The sequence below is a fragment of the Platichthys flesus genome, chromosome 14 (genome assembly GCF_949316205.1).
Source record: "Platichthys flesus chromosome 14, fPlaFle2.1, whole genome shotgun sequence".
In the NCBI taxonomy this organism is placed as follows: domain Eukaryota; kingdom Metazoa; phylum Chordata; class Actinopteri; order Pleuronectiformes; family Pleuronectidae; genus Platichthys; species Platichthys flesus.
In genome coordinates, this window is record NC_084958.1 from 18,236,297 (window position 1) to 18,260,261 (window position 23,965).

At 42.5% G+C, this 23,965-nt stretch overlaps 1 protein-coding gene across 4 annotated transcripts; it reads left to right on the forward strand.

The window, feature by feature from the left end:
- Positions 1-1,419: 1,419 nt before the first annotated feature.
- Positions 1,420-23,960, forward strand: lpin2 (lipin 2). 4 transcript variants are annotated; one of them, XM_062405149.1, is made up of 20 exons: positions 1,420-1,658; positions 7,636-7,836; positions 10,053-10,148; positions 10,919-11,280; positions 11,360-11,467; positions 11,569-11,695; positions 11,798-12,128; positions 12,235-12,334; positions 12,471-12,658; positions 13,126-13,219; positions 13,325-13,394; positions 13,487-13,579; positions 13,701-13,783; positions 14,000-14,147; positions 14,508-14,656; positions 16,241-16,327; positions 16,765-16,917; positions 19,473-19,587; positions 20,325-20,428; positions 21,095-23,960. In XM_062405149.1, exons 2-20 carry the CDS (start codon positions 7,645-7,647, stop codon positions 21,237-21,239), a joined length of 2,745 nt encoding a protein of 914 aa, XP_062261133.1. In that variant the 5' UTR covers positions 1,420-1,658; positions 7,636-7,644; the 3' UTR covers positions 21,240-23,960. The 4 variants fall into 4 exon arrangements, with proteins under 4 accessions (XP_062261133.1, XP_062261136.1, XP_062261132.1 ...); XM_062405152.1 differs by lacking the exon at positions 1,420-1,658 and adding an exon at positions 1,857-1,947; XM_062405148.1 differs by lacking the exon at positions 1,420-1,658 and adding an exon at positions 4,181-4,558.
- The last annotated feature ends 5 nt before the right edge of the window (positions 23,961-23,965 follow it).

Sequence of the window (23,965 nt, forward strand, 5' to 3'; positions counted from 1 at the left end):
GCTACAATTGTCAGTCATTACAGCATTCTGTTGGAGGTGGAGCAGGTAAACCCCGTTGACATGTAGAGTAGCACAAGTGTGACCACACACACACACACACACACACACACACACACTGTGCACAGACATTATTGTCATACTTGGTGAGATGTTTACTATTTGATTTGAACTAGTCATGTGAGTGACACACACTTTTAGAAGAAATGTGCTGGAAGTGGAGGGAACGTTTTGTTTCAGGTAAGAACAGAAGGAAGCAGTGAACATTAAACTATCCTGCAGTGTTTGTTCTGCGGCTGTGTATCTAACCACAAATGTAAACATGAAGTCTGTTTTATCTTTCACAAGCTCTGTGGTGTAACAAAGCTGCACCTGCTTTGGAGAGGTTTCCCTTTGGCATTATATAATCTCATATCAAACAGGTTATTGTTTAAATTTGCAAAAACACAAAACAACTAGTGGATTTGGAGGATTTATGGCCTATAACACAACAAATAGTGCCATTTGATCTCTGCATGGTTTTCCTGCTGAATGTCAGCCAGAGTGGGATCCTGGTTTCATAAAGGGCCTTCAGCTTCACTAAGGATACCTTTCATTCATTAAGATAGTCCCTGCAATCCCATGCTTAATATATTCTCTATGATTTGCAGTGAAATCAAGTCTTTCCAGAAGTATAGCATGCTCACTAAGATCCACTATCATATTTAAGGACAAGAATATTTGAGCTTAAAGGTTCAGTGTGTAGAGTTAAGAGATATATAATGGTGAAGTTGGATGCTGCGGCTGAATAGCCCTCACCTCACCCTCACCTTCATGAAACATGAAAGATGATCCATTAAAGCGCGGCCCTCGGAATGACGTCACGCCCAAATAACCAGAGTTGATAAGGTTCCAGTTGCACAAGAACAATGTTTACGTTAGCCAGGTAGAAAACAGTTCTTAATATCATAAGCATTAACATTACTCTGCATTTCAAGCATAGTAACACCATAGTAACACCTTAAAACGGCCACAGACAGTTATTGGATAGTATGGCCCATTTTAACAGTCAAAAAACTCTATAGATAGACAGATAGATTGATGGATGGATGAGTAGGTGGATGGTTGGACGGACAGACAGACAGACAGACAGACAGACAGACAGACAGACAGAAAGACAGATAGATAGATAGATAAATTCCGTGGTTCGAGGTTTCATGGAATGTAGAAAGACAACCTGAGGCAGCCTTCAGGTGCCATAACAACTCAAAAGATGTTTACTTTGGACTAGTGTAAAAAGCATGAAGGCCTCCGTAGAGAGAGGACCGACCCCTGATTTAAATATACGAGTGTTTTCACACGAGTGAAAACATCTCCAGGGTTATTTGTTACATGTTAATACACCAGAAGTTCCCTGTCCCCTGGATCCTTCCCTCTGGACCTTTGACCCTTTAACCGAGCCCAGTGACAGCAGCTGTGTGCGGGCGCGCCGCCGCCGCCGCGCGTGTCCCTGTCCCGTCAACTCCAGCGCGCTGCTCCCCCGCCGCGGTGGTCCAAGCTCGGACACGTCAGGAGGCTTCCCAGGAGTTTCACCGGGCTCAGACATGGGGGCTCACTGAGGACACCACGGCATCTCCTCACCGGCAGCATCCCCCCCTCCCGCCGCTGAACGCGACCGAAAGGTAAACGCTCGTCCTCCGCCTGAATCCAGTTCGTTTTCACCGCAGCTGTTTGTGATGGTGCGGTGTTTTTTTCCTCTTTCTCCCCCTCCTCCTCTGATTCAAGCTAACGTTAGCTAGCCTGTACGATGGCTAACACCGCTTTAGCCCCGATGGATTAACTCCAGTCAGACACAAGGGGGAGCGGGTTCTAGAACCATTCATCACAACCCCCTCAAACGAGCGGCTCCACGTTTGAGGGAAACCGGTGGAGCAGCGTTAAGCAGCGGCTCTCCCCGTTCTGCTGTTAACGGTAACGTAAACCCCCGGGAGCTAGCCTGGGGTGAACTCACTGGCAGCTAGCGGAGCCCCGGCTCCATTCATCTAGAAACGTCCGCTTATTCATCTGTGTTTCGTGGCTTAAGATTTCTGCGGATATGTCTCTGGGCGACTCGAACAACACGCGTTTTAAAAAACTCGTTTTCGGTTTCTTTTCCGTTCATTTCCTTGATTTTTTGTTTTTCATTCATGCGCACGGTTTTTCACCCGGTTACTCTCATTTCAAAGCACTGTCGGCTTTGGTGTGTGCAATTAGCCCTTTGAGCCATAACAGCCCGGGCTAACGTCATATGTGTGCGTTATGTGTGAGGCTAGTTAGCTTGTTTGGGTTGCATTGCTGCCACCTCACCATCCAACCCCACCTGCCTCCGAGCGGCTGGTTTGAAAACACAGTGGTTTACAAAGTCTATTTGGAGAAACCCAGTTGTGTCAGGCTCTTAATGTAAATGTGTGTGTGTGTGTGTGTGTGTGTGTGTGTGTGTGTGTGTGTGTGTGTGTGTGTGTGTGTGTGTGTGTGTGTGTGTGTGTGTGTGTGTGTGTGTTGATATCCTCCCACTGGTACTGTCAGTCAATCACAAGCACTCAGGTCAGACCATCGCCACCCCATTCAAGTAGGTGACCTTAGAAAACCCTAGATCAGCCTTGTTATGAAACCTGCGAGCACAGTATTCAAACCAGTTTACTGGGTCTTCTCACTACCGTTATCCAGTCCCAGTTAACCAACACAACAGGCTCCTGTCATCAATGTCCAGCTCTTGTTTAAAGTGTTTTTTTTTAAAAGGTGTAAAATCACATTATTCTGCTTTTTAGATGCTGTAATTGGTGGAGATGTTGAAACAGAACCGTCTTCGCTGTCAATTAATTCACTATCAATGAATCTAGTTAATAATTTAGTTATTTCCCAGATTGTTTATTTTGTCAGGTGATGAATCAAATAATCACAATGATTTTAAAGCAAAATTAGATTAACAGCGATGCAACATCCTTCAAAATTACCATAACAATTGAATTAGCATGTCTCTAAAAAGGTTTAAAGAGTGAATGAACATTATTACCTTCATGATATCAGGATTTATTGCAGGGCTAACTTAACCTAATAATCTTCTTGGCTGAAATTCATTGACCCTTTCTGTTTTTGTTATCTCCAAATTCACAATTTGAAAACAAGCAATTGAATGGTGGATTCAATTTCCACATTCCTTTTGAAAACGGTTTGTTGTTGTATTATTGCCCCGCAATCCAGCCCCAGACTGTTTGTCTTTGGCGTTGGTTGTCATGATTTATCTCACACACATAATAAGTGGGTTCATTTCATGCAGTTTGGTGTAACCTGATACCTGAGGGTGTAACATGAACCTTGTGTGGTCTCCTTGGCCGCAGCTTAGTCGCAGGACTCGAGGCTTTGTCAGCCAGTCAAAGGGAATGTGCTTGAGGTAACTCCACGTGTACACACCATAGTAATCAGGTTAGGGTGTTTTGTGCACTATGCAGCACAGTGATATTTCTGTCTAAATGTATTCGGTCATTGCTACGAGTCATTACAAGTCATGTAATCGTCACTTCTAAAAGGAAAGTATCTGTTAAAGAATTAGATAAGAGCCCTGAATGGACAGACCCCAACCCAGGAGGAAGATGAACCAATAGCCCTCCTCACAGTGGGCCTCTGGTTTCACTGGTTTTGTTTACGAAAGGCTTAGCAGATGGCAGAGTGGGGATGAGGCCTTTAATGGAGGAGTCTTGTGATTTATGCTTTCTCATGAACTCACTTAGGAGCTAAACCAGGCAGGAGGATGATGGAATTCTCACCACACAGGATCTTCTGATGACAAAAACATATCTGAATTGATTGACTGGACTTTTTCAGGACTTTAACCTGTTTATCTTTACAATCACATGGACAGGATGTTAAAAAGGGTAAAGTGCGACTTGTAGTAGAGATCCACTGCACTGAGCACCCCATTGGTTGACTCCTGCAGCCACTGGCTGTCCACCTCCCCTTGATTAGTCATGCACAATAACAAGCACACGCTGCAACAATTGTACCAAACATGTGACTGACTGTACTCGGACGTCATGTTGCAGAGAACTGCTCGGCCTTTTCCCTGAGCTATGCTCTTATCAGGGAAAAACACTATTTGGCAGAAAATCAGCTGCCCCTTATCAGCCACACACCGCTACCTCAAAGAGGCTGTCCCATTGGCTGGAGCCATCGTGTCATGTTAGATGGCAGGAGCACAAATGCATATCCTGAAAAATATACCCAAGAAAAGGAATGACAAGGTTTATGACACTGTTGCATAAACTCCGTTGGCGAGATAGAGTATCAGTGTTTATGCCTGGGAAGGTATATTCATAGGTGATAAGGTGAGATACATTTGACATTGGATTCAGGATGGCAGTGAGTCGTAGTTTAAGAGAGGAGAACACTGGTTCTAGTGGAGTATCCTGATGCTGGTAAACTAGGAGCTGGTGATGAAGAGGTCGAAATCATGGTGGGCAGGGAGCTGCAGGCCAGCAACACAGAGGACAACACAGACAACAGTGAGCAGGACAAGTCCTTGTCTCTGAGGTTGTCTTGGTCCCTGGTGAGTCGTAATGACATTGTCACAGCTTCAGCTAGAGGGTCAGCTACAGTTGTGTTGTTTGTGATGTTTGTACGCTTATTGGTCAAAGCTGTAGCCAAGTTTAAGGGCTACATTCAAGGCTGTATTTAGGGATAACAAAGTGGGGCACTAATATACACTGGCAATCCAGGCTGGATCAAGGAGCCTGCATCACCTGCTTAATCTGTAAATGACCTGTTTAACAAAACTATAGCTGCATTGTAGTTTTGGCTCGGTGTGTATAGCTACTTGTGTTTACTTCTACGTTTGACACTGTCAGAATGAAGAAATCATTAGAAGCAGTTCAAGTACATTTGTCGCCTCTGACTGCTCCAGATATCTGAATACTGGCATCTTTCCACACAGCTGCTGCACAAGAGAGCTTTTTGTATCTTCTATAGAATATCGACTAATATATAATAACCATTTATATCACCTTGTAGTTATGACAGACTACTTCTTGTATCTCTGCACTTAGTGTTCACACTGTGCCAGACCACGATTCAAGAATGTAGCACATACTGCACCTCCAGTGTTACTCTGTGGTGTTGTGGTAAATGTTCTTATTAATTACATAACTTGCTTCCTGACTTGAAGTACTTCTTCTGTATTCAAAGTGTTACCTCGGCCTCATGGGCACCAATTACAGTGGTGGGAGAAGATTTGTAACTTCTGTGTGGATTAGGGTTTCTCCCATGAATTGTCTTAAATGGTTTCAGGCAGTGCTTTTTGGGGTTATATGATAATATATAAGAATTATTATAAAGATGGATCCAGTTTAATTTATGCTGGCTTTTCGCCGTCTTAAACCCTGAAATGTGTTGGTGATTTAATTTATGCTTTACATAAAAGAATTTCACTCAAGCAGTCGTGATGTGGTTTTACAGCATTTTTTTGTTTTGTTTGGTTATGTTCAATTCCAGTTCCTAAGATTGTTAATCTGTCATTTTGAAGTTTCCGTTCCAGTCTTGCTTTGAAGCCTAATTACTTCATGGTGTAGGTTGTCACGCACCTCGGCTCATTCTAAGTTTAACCGTGCAGCATGTTCCTTTGTTTACATTTCATGTCCTGGAACCTGTCTCTAAATGCCTGAAGGAGTTTCGCAAACTCACCAGCATTTTCAAATGTCACAGCAGAAGTTTGTTGTCGCAAAGTAGGAGAATGTTCAGTGTTAGTCCTTCTCAGTTGCACTTACACAAAGACACACAGATGGCAGAAGTTGTGCCTTCTTTAGGTGTAAGTTATAAGCAACATAAATTATCTCCTGTCTTTTTTTTGCCATTTGGTATGCCGGCGACAGAAGCCTTTTAAAGTATCTCAGTCTGGGTCTGGATTTAGCACTGATGGCTCTCCTCCATGTTCTCTACAAGTACTGTTTGATATGATTCTTGCGCACATGATAAATTAGGTCATTGATATTTGATACAGAAACCGGACTGTGGCATAATTCGGAATGTAAGATTTTCTCGTATTTGTTGGTAACATTTCTTACAACACTCTCTTAAGTATAAGCTTCATGTATTGTTTTAGTAGAGCGGTCACCCTCTAACCAGAAGTTCTGTGGTTTGATCCCAGTCTTGCCAAGTGTCCTTGGGCAAAGTACTAAACCCAGAAAGTGCTGCCCACAGATACACTGTATGTGTGTGAGAATGGCAATGAACTGCACTGCAAAGTGCTTTGAGTGGTCATCAAGACTAGAAGTGCTATATAGATAGAGACCATTTTCCATTTTAGAGAAGAGCCTGATGTCTCCCTGTCAGAATTACCGCTCCACTTCCCTCCATGTTTGTTTGTGTTGACCTTTTGTTGCTGTCCTGCCTGAATCCGTTTCGTGTAAAAGAACGTGGAGCTCAGTCCAGATGACCAAAAAATGTTGCTCAACATGAAACGATAGATTACATTGTACTATCATCCCACAGTGTATATCCTCATATTGCATAGCCCTCTTTTGTAGGGATGATTAAGCTTTGTTTTGTTGATAGAAGGCCTCATGAAATAATGAAAATGAGATGAAAATACCCCTTAAACAATTAGTGTATAGTGACAGCTGTTGGTTTGGAATTAGGTTTGTTGAGTTGCACATAAGCTTATTACCTGATCCTGTTGGAAAAATATCCATGATAGTTTTTCTTGTCACCCTTCACCGTTGTCTACACCCCTGCACTCACCTCACTGCTCTCAGGGCTGTACTCTGATCAAGAAGGTCAGTTTGGTAATTCAAAGTTACATGAACCATGTGAAGTCAGCGGGTGACTGTGTTTGCAAACCCCATTAAAATAGACCCTGAAGAAAGCAAAGCCAGACTTGTGTTTGCCAAGTTAATAGTTGCACACGTAGCGTCACAGTTCACAAATGACTGCAATCGATCTCGTAAGAAGCGCCAGGAAGGCTGGAGAGTTTAGATGATTATCTGTTAGCTGGGACGGTTTGCTTCTAAAATTTACAGTCACACAATCTGTTTGTCCCAAGTGACAAAAAGTGCTTATGATAATGTCCAGAGTTCATTCAAACCCACATTAGTATAGTAACAGAACTTGTCTTGGCTTGGACTGTTTGTAATTGATTTACCTAGCAGAGGATTGTGAATGTAAACAGGAAGTCGGCTGCTTTCACGGCAGCAGGGCAGGGGGGACGATGTGTGTGTGTGAGGTTGTCTCCTCTCATTGTTCCAGGCCAGCCGTCAGCTCCCATCTCTGCTGTTGCACATGTGGGATTGAGAGTGACAGTTGCATGCTGGCTCAGTCTGTATACAGGTCAGGAGATAACAGACACAACAGGGCAGGCAAACCGGCAGTGAGGGAGCTGAGAAATTAACACAAAAGACAAATGATTTAGCCTTACTGTCCGGAAGAAGATACTTAAAAGAACAGTAACAATGAATGGACTGTGAGGGGTCAACAGAGAGAAAATAGACCAGGACATTTTTGTATTATTAAAGGAAAACTCACAGATTCCATGACTTGCAGGCGGGGATACTATCATCTCAGGACTCCATCTAAACAAAACACCCTCATCCTGTCGTTCTCATAACTAACATTTTGTTCTTTCCCCCCCTCCAGGCGGACACTATGAACTACGTGGGCCAGCTGGCAGGTCAGGTGCTTGTGACCGTCAAAGAGCTGTATAAGGGCATTAATCAGGCCACATTATCGGGCTGCATCGATGTTGTGGTGGTTCGCCAGAGAGATGGCACGTACCAGTGCTCACCCTTTCATGTGCGCTTTGGCAAGCTGGGCGTACTTCGCTCCAAAGAGAAAGTTGTAAGTAAAAATAACATTGTTTTGCTTCTGTTCCCCAATATGTCTACTGTTTAAACTGTTGAGTGCCATAACAAGAAAGAAAACATTTCACAAAGATCCAGATTTTCCAAACTGAGCATGGGGTTTTACTTTAGAGAAGTGTGCCCTGTTCTCCACACTCTTTTCTATTAATATTTTGAATTCACATACAGTCAGATGCTTTTTGGGTTTCAAAACAAGCAGCCAGACCCCTGAAGTGTACGACAAAGGGATGTGTCACACATCAATGGTCCGCCCACACCGGTGTTTTACAGGGATTTTCCTCATTAGATCACTTTATAGGTGGATAATAAAGTCAACTTGAAATTGAATGTGAGTGATGATTCAGTTTGTAGTCACATGGCGTAATGTTATACTGAGGTGATACTTATCGCATTGTTGAGGTTGATGACCTGTCATGCATGGGTGTGTAAGGCCATATAAAAGTAGCTCCTACTACAGCAGGAGAGGTTATGTTTCTTTTGAAGCAGCTTGGCTTAACCTCAGTTTCATTTTCTTTAGAAAAACAAGTGGTTTGGGGAAAACAACATCTGAAATAAATAAGCTCCCTGGCTTTAGAATTCCACAATACTTAGTGGAAGAAAGAGACACAGGCCAAGAAATGACCCACGATACAGCATTTTTTAAACAGAGCTAAATGGTATGGTTTTAAAATGTTCGATCTACTTGGATTATAATGGTGGAGAACTGCACTGGTATCTGTTATTTGGAAATTGAGGTTACTTGGATTATATAAAGCGTCAGAATTGCCCCTGGGCATTCAGGTGGTAATTTTGAATGGCTAAAATTAGAGATTCTAATTTAATGCGTTTTCCCACATGACAGCTGAGCTTGTCCATGACATCTTATCTCAGAGCAGCGTTTGATCCAAACGACAGGAAGCTCATTTACTGGTTTGTGGACCGAAGTGGATGATGATTTGCGGGGGACCAACACCTACCCAGAATGCTGATGGGTTTAGAAGGCAGGAATGAATGAGTGGTTTCTATGGCAACAGTTCCACAACTTGAATGTGTGAGAAGGGAAGGAAGCATGAAGAAGGGGGGCCTCAACAAGGGCTGTTTTGTAACAACAGTTATGTATGAGTCCTTGAAATCACTCATCAGATCCTTGAGGGCTGCTGCTAAATATGTCTTTATTTAAGAAGTTGCTGGAACAAACAAATCCCCAAAAAATTCAGAAGTAGGGAAAAGGCTTTGATCGCCAGCCAAATGCTAATTAAAGTTTGGCTTTTGATGGTGTGTTTGTTCCCATTCAGCCGTCCCTTCTGTTGGCAACTAGACATGTTTTAAAAACAAACACGTTTGATTGAATATAACACAGGTTGATTTTTGGTGTTGTTTTTTGGTTTCTTGGAAAGTCACCGAAGTCGTACTGTGCAGTCAGACGGCAAAAGCCAAACTCTGTGCCCTAATTTCAAGCATTAGCATATATTCATTGCTTTGTGTAATGCTTGTAATCCCTCATAGTGTTGGCACAGCCACAATTCAGCCACTCACACAGTGAATATAAACCTGTCACTGAGTGTGGAAAGGATGAAGAGGACCCTCATTTATTCTGTCTCATTATTAACTAGGTATTGAAATTCCCAGCCATCACTCACCACACATAAATTCCCTTTAGCAACCCTGCGGAGGTGAAACCGAATCACCAGTATCTCAGAAACCTCACCGGCCTGGTTTCTTCAACAGCTGGACATGGGTTGAGAATTAATATTGATGGTTTGGTATCAGGTTTTCAGACGAGTCATAGAACTGAAGAGTCAAAGTCTGCCGCCTATGTAGTCTCGACCAGACATGAGCTGGTTTTTGCTTTTGTGGTGTCAAGTTTCTGAATGGCCTTGTGTCCACCAGGGGTTTGCATGGGAAACACTAATAGCCCTGTTCTATTGGCGGGCTCCACAGAAAGCAAGTCCCAGAGGACCCATACACCTATTAGGTTTTTGAGAAAGCTTCTGCTTCTGTGAGCTGACTAAATGTTTGAAGTATATAACAATTAGATCTGTTTTCCAGTCAATTGAAAAGGCGAACTCAGACTTAGAGATAAATACATCCTGAGTAGACGTCTAGTAAACACCATTTTCACTGTCCTATTTTCTAATGAAGATAACTTCACAATTACCTTTACACTGTCAGTTGTTGTGGTGTCGCTTTGAACGCTGTGTCAATTTCTTTCAGATTGACATTGAGGTGAATGGAGAGCCCGTAGACCTGCACATGAAGCTGGGAGACAATGGAGAGGCTTTTTTCGTCCAGGAAACAGAGCTGCTGAATGTAAGTATCTCATGAACGATCCAGAGGGATGAAGACCACCATTTGAAAAATAAACATGTACCATAAGAGTAGCTTTTTAGCTTGATAACACAAATGTAAACTTTAGTTTTTGTAAATTCTGGCATATTTGTCATCAAACATCAACAATAACTTATTTCCTTTTTTTTTTTTTTTTTTTTTATAATTGTACTTTTCTAGAATGAGATTGTAGTGAATTACAGCTTCCAGGCATCGTTTCATCGCCAACATAGGAAATAATTACTCCACTTTTGAGCAGTTTCTGCATTTTAAAGTTGACTTATTGCTCAAGCTTTCTCAGTTCCTTTTGTGACACCTCGGCACTGACAGCCACCCTGTTCTACAGGACTTGTGTCATGGGCCTCAGTGCACTGACAAAAGGAGCCATAACATACCACATTCAGTTTACAATGGCATTTGAGGTCTCATGAGGTTTATTATCATAGTTCCATGAACAGGAATCTTTTGTCTTTTCAGGTGTTCCTCACACAGGAATGAACTGTTTCTTACAGCTGATGCAGATTGTTGCTGCAGTTGGTACTCAGTAGTGACTGCTATTGTCATTGGAAATATATATGAGTCTGTTAATTTCAACTGTTGGTCTTTGACTCTGACTTATCCACTCGATGGCTTTAAGTGTTGGCTCATTCTCTAATTTGAATTTTGGGATGAGTTGAGCTCCTTTGGTTTGCTTTAGTTTAAAACGCGTCTTGAGCTTCACATTCCTGCATTCTCACCTGATCCTTGAGCAGATTGTTCCTGCCCACCTGGCCACCTCCCCAATCCCCACTGAGAGTCACCTGTTCTGGATGTCGGAGGTGGAGCACAGGGCGCCGAAAGATCTAGAGGATGACCCGGCTGACCCCGAGTACCCTTCCGAGCCTCCGGCTCCCAGCACCGTGGGCACTAAAAAGAAGAAGAGGCGGAGGAAGAAGCATAAGGGAGACCCTCGGCGAGAGGAGCTGACCCCACCCATGTCAGTCACTACTGGAAACACCATTGCTGTAAACGCACCTGCTGCTACAACTGCTGCTATGTCTAGCTCTGTGCAAAATGAAGAGATCTTTGAGATGGAACTGAGCTCTGACGAAGAGGCTGCAACACATGTTTCTAGGTAAATTCTTGTTACTGTAACCAAGATCTGTTTAGAGATGGGTTAATTATTAAGCATCTTTTGCAACCTTTAATTTTAGGTCCTCTTCAGTAAGCACAATGCGGGACATTGACCCAAAACTACCTGGAGCTAGACACAGCCTTAATGGCTATTCAATGTCTGATGGGGACTGGCGGTCAGATGACAGGTATGTATTGGCATGAACTCACAGCAATCAACAAGGGTGAGAAGAAGATGCTCTAATTGCCCTTTACTTATTGATTTAATGGATTATATCTACCCCTGCAGAGACGCTTTGTCACAGGCCTTTTCCCCAAAGAGCGACTCTGAACTGGTGGTCAGGCCTTCAGACAGTTTGCTCAGAGCCGAGTCTCACATGCAGTGGACCTGGGGAGAGTTTCCAGAAACAACCAGGGTAAACACTTCACATTCTTCACATGAAAACATAATTCTTAGTATTATCATCTATGAAGTAACTATGAAGTATCTTTTTTAATTGATCATATCCAACCTCCAGGTCCCCAAGAAAGAGAGACAAGAACCGCTGAAAAGAGTGACCATCACCCCGTCGGAGAGTACCCACTTCCGAGTCATCCTCAGCTCCGAGGCTATGGAGGATGACACAGAGTTCGAAAAGGAAGATGCTGCCTCCTCAGCGTGTACAATTGTCAAACCACAGCCACGCACCCCTCTCACCCCTCTCACCCCAGTAACGGAAGTTAATACTTTTGAATCCGTCAGCACCGTAACCTCTCTGAGTCCTGAAACCCCCACTGAGCCCCTGGACGTTCTGACAACGTCCACGCCATCCAACAGCCAAGCGAGTGATTCACCCTCGAAGAAGAAAGGTAAGATGGGTCACTTTCTTAGTCACTTTCTTCGACTTTTATAAATCTGTTAGCACTGATTTATAAAAGTCTGAATGATGATAAGTGATTTTATTTTTAAACACAGGTGTCCCAAAGAGGAGCCAGCATCAGGGTCCTGAGGATATCTACCTGGATGACCTGAATGTACTTGAGCCTGATGTGGCTGCAAGATATTTTCCTAAGAGGTTAGCTCAGGAAAAAAGTCCCTAATTCATTTTACAGCCTGACCTGTTTCCATTAAAAATACTGTGCTAATTTTACAACTGTGTAGGAAAAATGTACCTCCTCTAAAGACCATGTGTTGCTCCTTTGTCATCCCAGTGAGGCTGAGGCAGCCACTAAGCACTGGATGGACTCGGAGATGCTCTCTGGTTCTCAGTCTCCTCAGTCGGTGGGTAGTGCTGCAGCTGACAGTGGGACAGAGTGTCTGTCTGACTCAGCAAGTGACCTCCCAGACGTCACCCTTTCTCTGTGTGGAGGCCTCACAGAAAATGCTGAAATATCCAAAGGTATACAAGTAAAAAACACTACAAATGCAGCCTTAAGAGCACTAAGTTCTTTATGCAAGACAGGAAGTCTCTAAGTCCGCCAGTGGAGACATGGAGCTAAATTACATGTAAAACTATGATAATTCCATATTGTATTATTGACATCAGAAGGCGTTTAGACACTGCTGGTCTGGGCTCTTTCTATCTATTGTACGCTTAATGGTAAGACAAATTGTGTCCACATGTCCCTTCAAGGACACAAGTCTATTGCACTAGGACTGAAACCCATCTTCACCTTTCTTACAAATTTTCTGTTGTGTGAATAATTAAAAAGTAAAAATACACTCTGCATACCAGCTTCTCTATGTTGGGGAAGAACAAGTTCCCTGACCTTTCTTTGTGGCTTAAGTAAGATCTTATGGCTCACCACTACTGACCTTTTCATCTGCAGCCTTTAATTAATGTCCCTCTCGCTTCTGTGTTTGCAGAAAGGTTCACGGAGCATATCATCACCTATAATGAATTTGCAGAACATCCAGCAATTATAGATAACCCCAACTTGGTAGTAAAGATAGGAAATAGGTAAGTAAGCATTTAATTAATTTCATGAATGAAATTGAATGTATATGAGAGATTCAGCATGAGTACATGGTCAATATTCAGCTCTAAATTATTTTCTGTCATCAGATATTATAACTGGACGCTTGCTGCCCCTTTGATTCTAAGTCTACAAGCATTTCAGAAGAATTTACCAAAGGTAAGAGAGACATTGTTTCTGCATTGTGTTCTATGTGCAGTCTGCACCTGTGGAGCATTGTAGCTCATCACATATTTCTTTTTTTATTCAAGGCTACAGAGGAGGCTTGGGTGAAGGAGAAAATGCCAAAGAAGTCAGGCCGCTGGTGGTTCTGGCGAAAGAGGGCGGACAGTGCAATCAAGCAGGTGTGAGCAGGTTTTATTTTTTAAGAAAAATTAAAATCCATGTACAATTTTCTGTTTTTTTTTTTTAATGCATTCTCTTGATCATGTTCATTATCTTGCGATATCTTTCCATTTTTTACAGTCAGAAACCAAGAGTGAAACCAAAGAGGAGTCACTTTCGGGGGAGGAAGGCCCCTCTGTATCGCAGGAGAAGCTGGCCTCACCGTAAGTGACACTAAAGGTTTATTGTGTTTATTTATGTGTCTCAAGTCAAGTGAGGTCACCTGGTGAAGTCTAGCATAGGATTTGATTTTAAAACTGACAAACATACACCCATATGTTCTGTGTACAGTAATTATAAACTGGTGTTTAAACATTGGCTTATTAAGTAATTTATCAGTCAGACAATAATACACAATCTCAACTGTTGTTCCCGTTTAGACCTAAAGCAGGAGACTCATCCAGCGACGAAGAGTCCAAGGAGGTGAGTGCTGCATCCTGTCAAGAACGACTGCAGCCGGTAGATGTTCCGCACCACGCCACCCCCCACACATACAGGAAGTCACTACGCCTCTCTTCTGATCAGATTGTAAGTACACGTGAGGTTTTAGTTCCTCAAAGTCATGTCTCTGTTTGTTTCCTTTGTAATTTAATTTGACCGAGTCATTGTGAAATACGAATATAGTTGATTTTCAGGATACAGTCTTGATCAGATTACACAGTGGATTGCAAAAGTACACCTTAAAATGTTTATTTGGTAGTGTAGGGCTCCCTCTGCTGGCGGACTATGAATAACATGTGTTTGCACCTCTATGAATCTGTAGGGGGCTCTGTAGACCTGTATGTGATAATTGTACTGTGGCATAGTAATTCCTACTCAAGCTTTAAACGCATGTTACTGAATGAAATACACTGTAAACATGCTGTCACTGTTTCCCTGTGTTACCAGGCCAGTCTGAAACTGAAGGAGGGACCCAATGATGTTACTTTTAGCATCACCACTCAGTACCAGGGTACGTGCCGCTGCGAGGGGACCATCTACATGTGGAACTGGGACGACAGAGTCATTATCTCTGACATAGATGGCACCATCACCAAGTACGTGGCACCAAATCATTCAGTGTTTTTACAATGTTTGTAAAGGTATTTACACTAATCAGACAAGGTATTAACTATATCTCACAATATAAATAATACATTCACATCACAGTGTAGGTGAACCGTAAAAGGACAGATCATCTTTTTGCGGTGTTACACCAATAAAGAGGAAAAAGCGATGACCTTCTGTAAATGACCAGGGAGATTGGAAACAACTGGAATTGAAAATACACCAAAACTGTTAATTATAGGGTTAGGGATTAATATTACAACCATAAGCCTTGGAAATGGTATCAGAAAAGGAAAACCAGAAAGGGGCAAGTTTTGGGCAAAACTACAGGATATGGTAGATGGTTACTGTCATGTATTTGTACCTGTCCCATATTCACACTGGTTTTATTCCCACTCCAAGCTGAACAATGATACTGAGGCTTTTTTCAGTTTTTACAGAGGAACATGTCTGACAAAAATGATGTCGTAGTTAACATAGCCCTCCACATTGTCTAGGGCTCATCAGGTCCCCATAAGTGTGTGGTATCAGTCATGAATAATATAATTATTAATAAATATTGAATACCAAGAAGTGTGTAATTTATAAACCGGTTACTCACAACCATTTCTTGTAGAAGGATGTCACACCTTTAGAATTATATATAGAAAAGATAATTTTAGATCTAGAGAGAAGTACCTGTGTGACATATGACGTATCACAGGCATTTTATCACGACCTGTAAGAATCTTTATTCCAGGAAAGGAAGCAATTCACGTGTTAGCAAGCATGTGTTGAAGTGCAGTGTTTTTTTAAGTTCAAGGTGTCTGTAAATTCCCTGCAGACTGTGATATAAAGCCTCTTATTTCATGTTAAAGTGAGCGCTTCAAATGGTAACCAGCAGGATAATGAAGAGTGAATTAAAATGTGACAGAACAGTGGATGAGTCGGCTCATGTACAAATAAATTAGAAACAAGGAGCATAAATTACCTTTATTGATAATTCCGCATTTTCTGCAGTTTTCTTTTCAACCCTCTCACAAAGCAAATATTAATTAAGAGCATTATGCACTTCTGCTTATTTTAATCTTTCTAATTAGCTTCAGGCCACCTCTGCCTCATTTGACACCAAGCCGATGTCTGCTGCCTACTTGACGCAGACTCTGCGGTTCATAGGTGGTCCACATCAAATGGGTCCACACTGACTGCAGCTTATTATCTCTGTGACCCTTTAGGCCAACCTGTGACATGTGGCTTTTTTCTAAGTTACAGGGTGAAGAGCACAGGGGCTATAATGAGCCAATTTACATTTCAGTCTGTAAGCACACACCGTCATAAGCTAAGGTTGAGATGGTTCCTCCCCCATGGGCCAGTAATCCTCATTAGCGGAGAACAGTTCACAATGATCTCTATTTATGATGGAATGGTTAAGTAGTTATGCTGCTTTATGTGACATTTATGTCTGCTACAGATCTGCCTTATTGTCATTAACGCACACACTTTCTCTCTCTCTCTCCCTGCTCAGTGACGAGGCGGATGGGTACACCCCTGTCTTTGTGTCAATAACATTTGTACATGTTTGTTTAATGCTTCAGGTCAGATGTGTTTGGACAGATCCTGCCACAGCTGGGGAAGGACTGGACTCACCAAGGCATCGCCAAGCTCTACCACTCAGTGGCTGAGTAAGTGCACAACAACACTGACTAATCACAGAGGACGGATGAATGACTGGTCATTATCACAACTGTCTGGATATGATTCCCAATCATCACTGTGTAGATGATATTTTCTGTGTGTGTGTGATGACTCACTCAGTTATTAACTATCAGTACTTTTCTCCAACACTTAAATCTTGACTTCTGCTGCATTAGTCATTCAGAAAGTAGAACATTGAATACACACAGGAGGAAATTGGAAATAGTGACCGTGGGCAGTAATAATAAATAGAATCTTTCCTCGGCGCGATTATCATCGAGTTTCATATGACTTCTGCACATTATAGAAACATCCGGAGTCGCCGATCCAATTAGAGGGCTATTCTTAGTAGTTGCTAATGATGGTCATGATATTGAAGTGTATCCACATAAGCATTAATGAGCACCACTCTGCCCTCTGGCAGGAACGGCTACAAGTTCTTGTACTGCTCAGCTCGGGCTATTGGCATGGCGGACATGACGAGAGGCTACCTGCAGTGGGTCAATGATGGAGGCACCATCCTGCCCAGAGGACCTCTGATGCTGTCTCCCAGCAGCCTCTTCTCTGCCTTCCACAGGTATGTGCTTTATAAATGACCACCTTTTTTCTCCAGCTTTATTTCCTGGTTCAAACAGATGTAAATTCTGTCTTCACAAGCCAGGATTGGTTAAAGCCCCCAAGGCATCACTTTTTGGATGTGTGATTGATAGGTTCATTAATTAGCTGGTTAGACTTACTGCAGCCTGCCGATGTCTGTGTAGTATTAAGCTGTGGGGGCAAAATTATGCTAGAGGACATTTGTCAACATTCCATCAAAAATCGAAGGAGCTTATATTTCAGTGAGACTGAAAAAAATGTTGTATTCATAGCGCAGATTATCTTGGAATCAATGTTAAAACTAGAGAGAGACTCATTAGAGCAGACACCTCATTATGAAACCACATTTAAACTCCCTTGATCCAGATTCTTATTTGGAACGGCATAAAATTGCACCCCCTCAGTAAGTTGAAGGAAAATCTCTGCGTCTGCTTCTCGATCATAATTTCTCAGGTCTCAACCTTCTGTGTAAAGTGCCTTGAGATAATGTAGATTATGATTTGGATCTGCACCAAAAGCTCTTCCTTGGGTCAAAGTTTGATGGAAATCGGTTGAGTAGTTTTTGCTTAACCCTTCTAACAAACAAACAAATGCTGACAGAAAACATAACCTCCTTGGCTCCGAGGTAAATACTGGTCTTGGTGAACAAGATTTACCACAGCACACAACTGATCCATTGTTTACTTCTCACTAGGCTCTGCAACAGAAGTTAACTAAACAACCATAACGCTCCACTCACTGGTAGAGCTGCAGCTTTTTTAAATGACATGTGTGTCAGCAGCTTCTTGGCATCGACAGAGATGATCACACCCAACTCCTCGCCTCAAGCTCCAACTATTCAGAGATCACACAAACAGTGAGGCTTTGTTATGCAGGAAAGGTCCTTTTAATTTGCACAACATGGCTTTAATCAATGCCTTTTTATCGCAGTTTACCACAAGTAAACACAAATATTAGTTTTGTTAAATTTAACTACGTGTGTATATAACAGAAATAATTATTCCAAACCCTGGTGTTTCAACTATAAGGAAAGTACAAAATTGAGTTTTTTTAATAGTTAGCATATTTTGGGGTTTGGATCAAACCTTTTGTCTGTACCCACATTTTGAAATGATATTCAGGTTCAGGTAGTGTTGCATCTCATGTCAGGTTGAGATACGACGAACCGAAAACCTGTCAGGTTGAAGATTGGTTTGATTTCTTTTCTCCCTCTAATGCAGTGGTTCTCAAACTTTTTCTGTCATGCCCCACTTATGAGCGAGAATATTTGTAATGCCCCACCCGCTCCCTGCCCTAACAAAATTATTAAAAAATAGGCCAAGATTAACTTGTGTATTTTAAATAACATACACATTAACTTCACATCACTTTCAGGAATTTCTGCTAACCAATTACAACTTTTTTTTGTGACATTTGTCACTACTTTGCCACATCAATCTGTGTGCTTCTTACAAAAAATAGTGCAATACCTTTGTCACGTTTAACTTGTGTACTTAAATAGCATGTACATGAACAATAACTTCACATCACTTTCAGGAATTTCTGATAAGCAATTAAAACTTTTTGTGACATTCTTCACTACATTCCTCCATCAGTCCGTGCTATTTCTAATATGGAGAAAAAATGTATTAAATTACAATCACTTTGTTTCCAAGATGATAAAGTTCAACCAAAAATAACACATGCAGAAACAACTCACTATGTAAGAACTCAAGTCTTGTCAACTGTATCAGTGGCTGCAATGAGTTTTACACTGCACAACTTGTCAAAACGGGGTTTTAAGCTTGATAATGCCACTCTTAAATCATTTTCAATATTGAGCCGAGATCTGTACTTTGATTTAAGTGAGGCCACAGCAGAAAAGCCCATCTCACAGAGATAGGATGTGGCAAAGGGAAGCAGAATCCTCCTAACCCTCTGCCCTATGAGTGGATGCTCCTTCATTCCTCCACGCCAATCCAGAATTCACTCAGTGTCTTTGCTGTAAACCTCAGCCTCAGGCTGGAGTCAGATGTCATCTCAATGAACTGGTCCTCTTCAGTTCACACCGGACGCGGAAGCGCCTCGCTGCGCGAGCGCCATTTCTGTTACTCAATTGTGCCGTTCACATCGGCTGCGCCTCGCGCCCTGCACCGATGGTTTCGGCGTCAAGTCTTCCGGCGTGAACAGCCAGGCGGCTGTGCGCTAGAGAACTGCGCTGAGTGCCGCGCAGAGCGGGGTGGGGCGCTGGACCGGGAGGGGGAAATGTGATGCCGGGTTCCAACCATACACAGAAGCGCGGTGCTCCGCGCTGAGAGCCGCGCTGAGGGCCGCGCTGAGCGCCGCGCGCTTCCGTGTATGGTTGGAACCCGGCATCACATTTCCCTCTCCCGGTCCCGCGCCCCACCTGATATGCCTTCACGCCCCACCGGTGGGGCGGGCCCCACAGTTTGAGAATCACTGCTCTAATGCAACATGTACTTGAAGAAGTTTACTCTTGCCCCATTCTAAGGACATGCAGCTGGTGTCATTCTAATCCCCTGTGTGTTTCCTCAGGGAGGTTATCGAGAAGAAGCCGGAGATCTTCAAGATTGAATGCCTTACAGACATCAAGAACCTGTTCCAGCATAACAAGCAGCCATTCTACGCTGCCTTTGGGAATAGAACTAATGTGAGTTAATGGCTGCTTGAAGATGTCAGGACATTAAAGAGCTCGCTTTTACATGTCAGTGAGCTGTGTTTTCCAGAAGCCCGTGTTGTCACGATGGTTCATTTGATCAACTTGACAATTAACAGACCCAACCATGTGAAATCAGTACTGGGCTGAACCTGAGCTGAGGTCAGTGGTGGGAGTCAGACATGGTCCCGTGGGACTTTGTCTGTGGACGGGACCTCAAGCCAGGCACAGCATCTCATCTTCAGCTGCATAAACACAAACACCCAGATGAAGCAGCGGGCTAGCCATCAAGTCTGTCTGTCTCCATCACTTGCCAAAACACATAACACACAAAAAAACACACACACACACACACACACACACACACACACACACAGTCCTGCTTCTTCCCAACAAACATTCAGTCTAGAAATATTACCATTAGGTGGAACACGGGGAGGAAAACTGTGGTTGATGTGAATAATGCACTTAGTCAGTTTGTACCCATGTGTATTATATCTGCAGGCTTCTTCAAATTCAGTAATCGACAGCCGTCATTTCAGATTGCTTTTAAGGGCCCTGGGTTTATATAGTTTGAATATACTCCTATTAAAAGGGTTGTTGTTTTTTATAAAGTAATTTATAATTGTGTTTTTATCTAAGGAAAATATAGAATTGACTGTATTTCAGTCAGGAAGTCCCTTTTACATTCAGATCACATACTGAACTCTAAACATTATGTCTCCATTCAGGATGTGTTTGCCTATAAGGAGGTGGGAGTTCCTGTGTGTCGGATCTTCACAGTTAACCCGAAGGGAGAGCTGATCCAGGAGCAGACCAAGGGCAACAAGTCTTCGTAAGTACAAACACCTATCATTACTTTCTTACTGTGAGGATTCACATTCATACATACGTTCTTTATTTCCAATGCATTTGACGCGACTAATTTACAAATACATGCAATCTTTTTCATTTAATACTAAATAACATGTGGAAAAAGGAAAAACAATATAACGTACCCTTACAGAACTATTCCATATGTACTAACTCGATGAAAAGAGTCATCTTACATCTATTTCTTTGGGTTTTAGAAAAGCAACTTTACTGTTGTTTTCAGATTAAATGACTTTTCGCTACCTGCCCGGCTCCAAACAAGTTAGCAGCTTCCTGGTGAGCACAGCCGAGTGTTTCTCAGCCAAAGAGCCTGCAATCCCCACAAGAGTTGGTGGAGATGTGAATAAAATGTAAATTAGATGTTAAGTATTGGAGTCAGATTATAGCTAATGTGGCTCACTGTCAAAGCAGCTGTTTGCTAATACAGTAAATAATACCTCCACCAATTAGATTGTGTTTTCACGCCCTTCCGTTTGTTTGTTGGTTGATCACACAAAAATTACTTTACAGATTAGCAAGAAACTTGGTGGAAGGATGCGTTATGGGTCAGCAAAGAACCAAGATACCTTTTTGTTGTTGTTGAAGATCAGGTATATGTAGAGGACTGATATCTGATATTCCTCCACAGCTACGGCCGGCTGAGTGAGCTGGTGGAGCACGTGTTCCCTCTGTTGAGCAAAGAGCAGAACGAGGCCTTCCTCATGCCAGAGTTCAGCTCGTTCTGTTACTGGAGACAGCCCATACCAGACATCGACCCGGAGGAACTGCTCTGATCCAGCACATGTGGATACCAAGATATACATAAACATGACCTTGCACTTAGACGCATCTCCAGGAAAACACATGGACTGGAACCTCGACTTCTCTCCATGGTTCTCAAACACACACACACAACTGTACAGTGAGTGTGACACAGGAGCAGAGCTGTGGACACACACTCAGACAAACTGGTGAACTTTAATTAACGCATCAGAGATAAGTGGAAGTTATATTCTGTTTAATAGTCACTGAAAATATCTCATCCCTGGGAGACAAGAGTCTAATTGCGAACTAAATTATTGTTATTATTATTTCCTCATGCCTCTGAAGGCAGCCTAACTCGGCAAGCACTCTTTAGTCGTCATCGCTGTACAGGGACACTGATCTGAGATAAATCTCTTCTTTCTAACTTCTAGCAGAGGATGATCTGCTTCTCTGGGAAGCAGCAGGAGCCCCACACGAGGCATTAGCCTCAAGCACTCGAGTCTGAGCTGCACGGAAGGAAAACGTTTTCTCATGTTTCCCATTTTCTGAACTCCCCGAGGGATTGAAGTGAATCATTCAAAGCAGAAAAATACGTATTGTTAATTAAAACAGGAAAGAAAATTATCATAGGACATGTGCTGGTGATATTTTTGCCCTGGGTGCTAAGTATGTTTCGACGCAAGGTTCCGCCTTTGTTTGGAGGATTTAATTTCAGTTTTCTAAAAGAAATTGAGGTGAAATGCGATACTGGCCGGAAAATAACTCTGAACCATTTAAACTCTGTAGAAACAGCAGGCGAGCTACCACAGGTGCTCAGTTTAGTTCAAACTGGAGTTATCAGCCCACTGCTGGTTTCAGAAAACCACTTTCCCCTGGAGAGGATTCAACCTTCAACCTACAACATGTTGATATTCCAGGTCGTGACTGGGATTTACATTCGCCAACAAGTATGTGAAGAAGTGCTGTTAAAGAAAAGAAAAAATGACGCAGCTTCATGATTTATTGTCTTGCTGTTATTTTAATGTTCTGTTTAATTCAAGCTCTGGCAAATCAGTATGTTTTCTTAACAATGCAGTCATTATTTATGATAATTGATATATTTAAGTTATTGATTTCTAACGTGATGCCTTTTTGTTTGTCTGAAGAAGGCTTCTCAAATGCAATGTGGAAATATTTCAAATTGTATTTTGTACGTTTGGTCACATGCACTTAACAGTATCTGCTACGCCTTGCATGATCTTGTATTATTTTGTGTCTCGTATCCCGTTTCCTCAACGATTGCTTGATTTACAGTGAAACTTTCAACATTTAATTCACACACACGTTCCTCAGCAAACCTTCAGAATCCGCAGCTTTAGTTATGAGAATATGTGAGTGTGTGTAAAACATGTGGAGATGTAAGAGGAGCTTCAAATGAAGGGTGTCCATTTGTGATGTTGCCTGAAGGATGACGTGTCGGTGCAAGCTTTTGTTTGAGTGTGTGTGTGTGTGTGCGTGTTTGTGTTTGTGTTTGTGTGTGTTTCTTTGTGTGTGCGTGTGTGTGCACCTAAGTCACTGAGTGCTGCTGCTGCTGGTTGACGGTGTCACTCGCCCTCTTGGTCCCTCAGTGGCTTTACCGAGACGTATCCAACGCACTTTGTCTGAGCTTCAGCCAGAGACACAGATACACAACTCAGCACACGTCTCCCCCACATCCGCTCCTCGTCTTCACAGACCACAGTCGGACATGAATGCAGGATGAGGAGTTGGAGTTTTACCTCTTTGTTGTGCGAGTCTCAGTCGAACACCACAGACAAATCAGCTGCCCTGAAATATGTTAGTGTGAGTTATTGACGACGGGTGGTTAGTATTTGTCGGTCGCAGGGCAACATGGAGGAGTTGGAGGAGAAAATAGTTGTGGTGCGGAACAGACCTGAAAGTAGTATGTATCACACTGATGCTATGCCTCTGTGTGTGTGTCTGTGTGTGTCTGTATGTGAGTGAGAGAGACACAGAAAAAAGACTGATGCTTTGCCTCTGGTTATCAGAGGAAGAGCCACTGGGTCATGTTTGGAGATAAACAGGAAATACTTGACTGTGCACAGGAAGCTTTTTGAAGTGCTTCACTGTTGTTGTGCGCGTGTGTGCGACGATGATGATGACGAGGATTAAATATCTTTAAGCAACAGGAGCAAGGGAGAAAAAAAGCACAACAGACGAGTTCTCTCCCGTCGAGTTTTCATTGCGATATTAGTCGTCCTCATTTGACTGAAGTGTTTCTGAGTTCACTCTCTGCCACCGGTGTGTTTGTGCGTGTTTTTCCTTTTGAGACGTCGGCTCGTTCTCCATGAAGTTTGGTGAAGTGAGATAAATATTATAATGAACTAAATAAATTCCATTCTTTCTATGAAAGTAAAGCATCTTGTGTGGAAGAACCACACTTCATCCACTATGACTGCTGTGGAAACCACGTTCCAGTATATTTGCTGATCCTCACGTTCTCCTGTCTCCGATGCCTTTGTTCTTTTATCGTTTCTTTTGTGTGTGATCTGTTTGCTTCGTTCTGTTTGGAGGTTAACGCTCGTTTCTTTTAATGTGACTGACCAACAGAGATACCTTAAGTGTACATGCTGTGTTCGATTTGTAAAGAGATGTGGTTGAAAATATGTTTAAAAGAAGAGAAGGAAAGCTAATACAGGCCTATGGAAGCTAACAAAGTGTGGCTTGTGGTCATATTTGTATTAAATAAAGTTTCTAACTGAATAACTGTTTCTGC

Coding starts and splice junctions, on each gene's coding strand:
- lpin2 (XM_062405148.1), top strand. CDS start 4,463: ATGGTGGGCAGGGAGCTGCAGGCCAGCAACACAGAGGACAACACAGAC. Junction 4,559..7,635: donor TGAGGTTGTCTTGGTCCCTG/GTGAGTCGTAAT, acceptor CCCCCCCTCCAG/GCGGACACTATGAACTACGT. Junction 13,580..13,700: donor CGGACAGTGCAATCAAGCAG/GTGTGAGCAGGT, acceptor CATTTTTTACAG/TCAGAAACCAAGAGTGAAAC.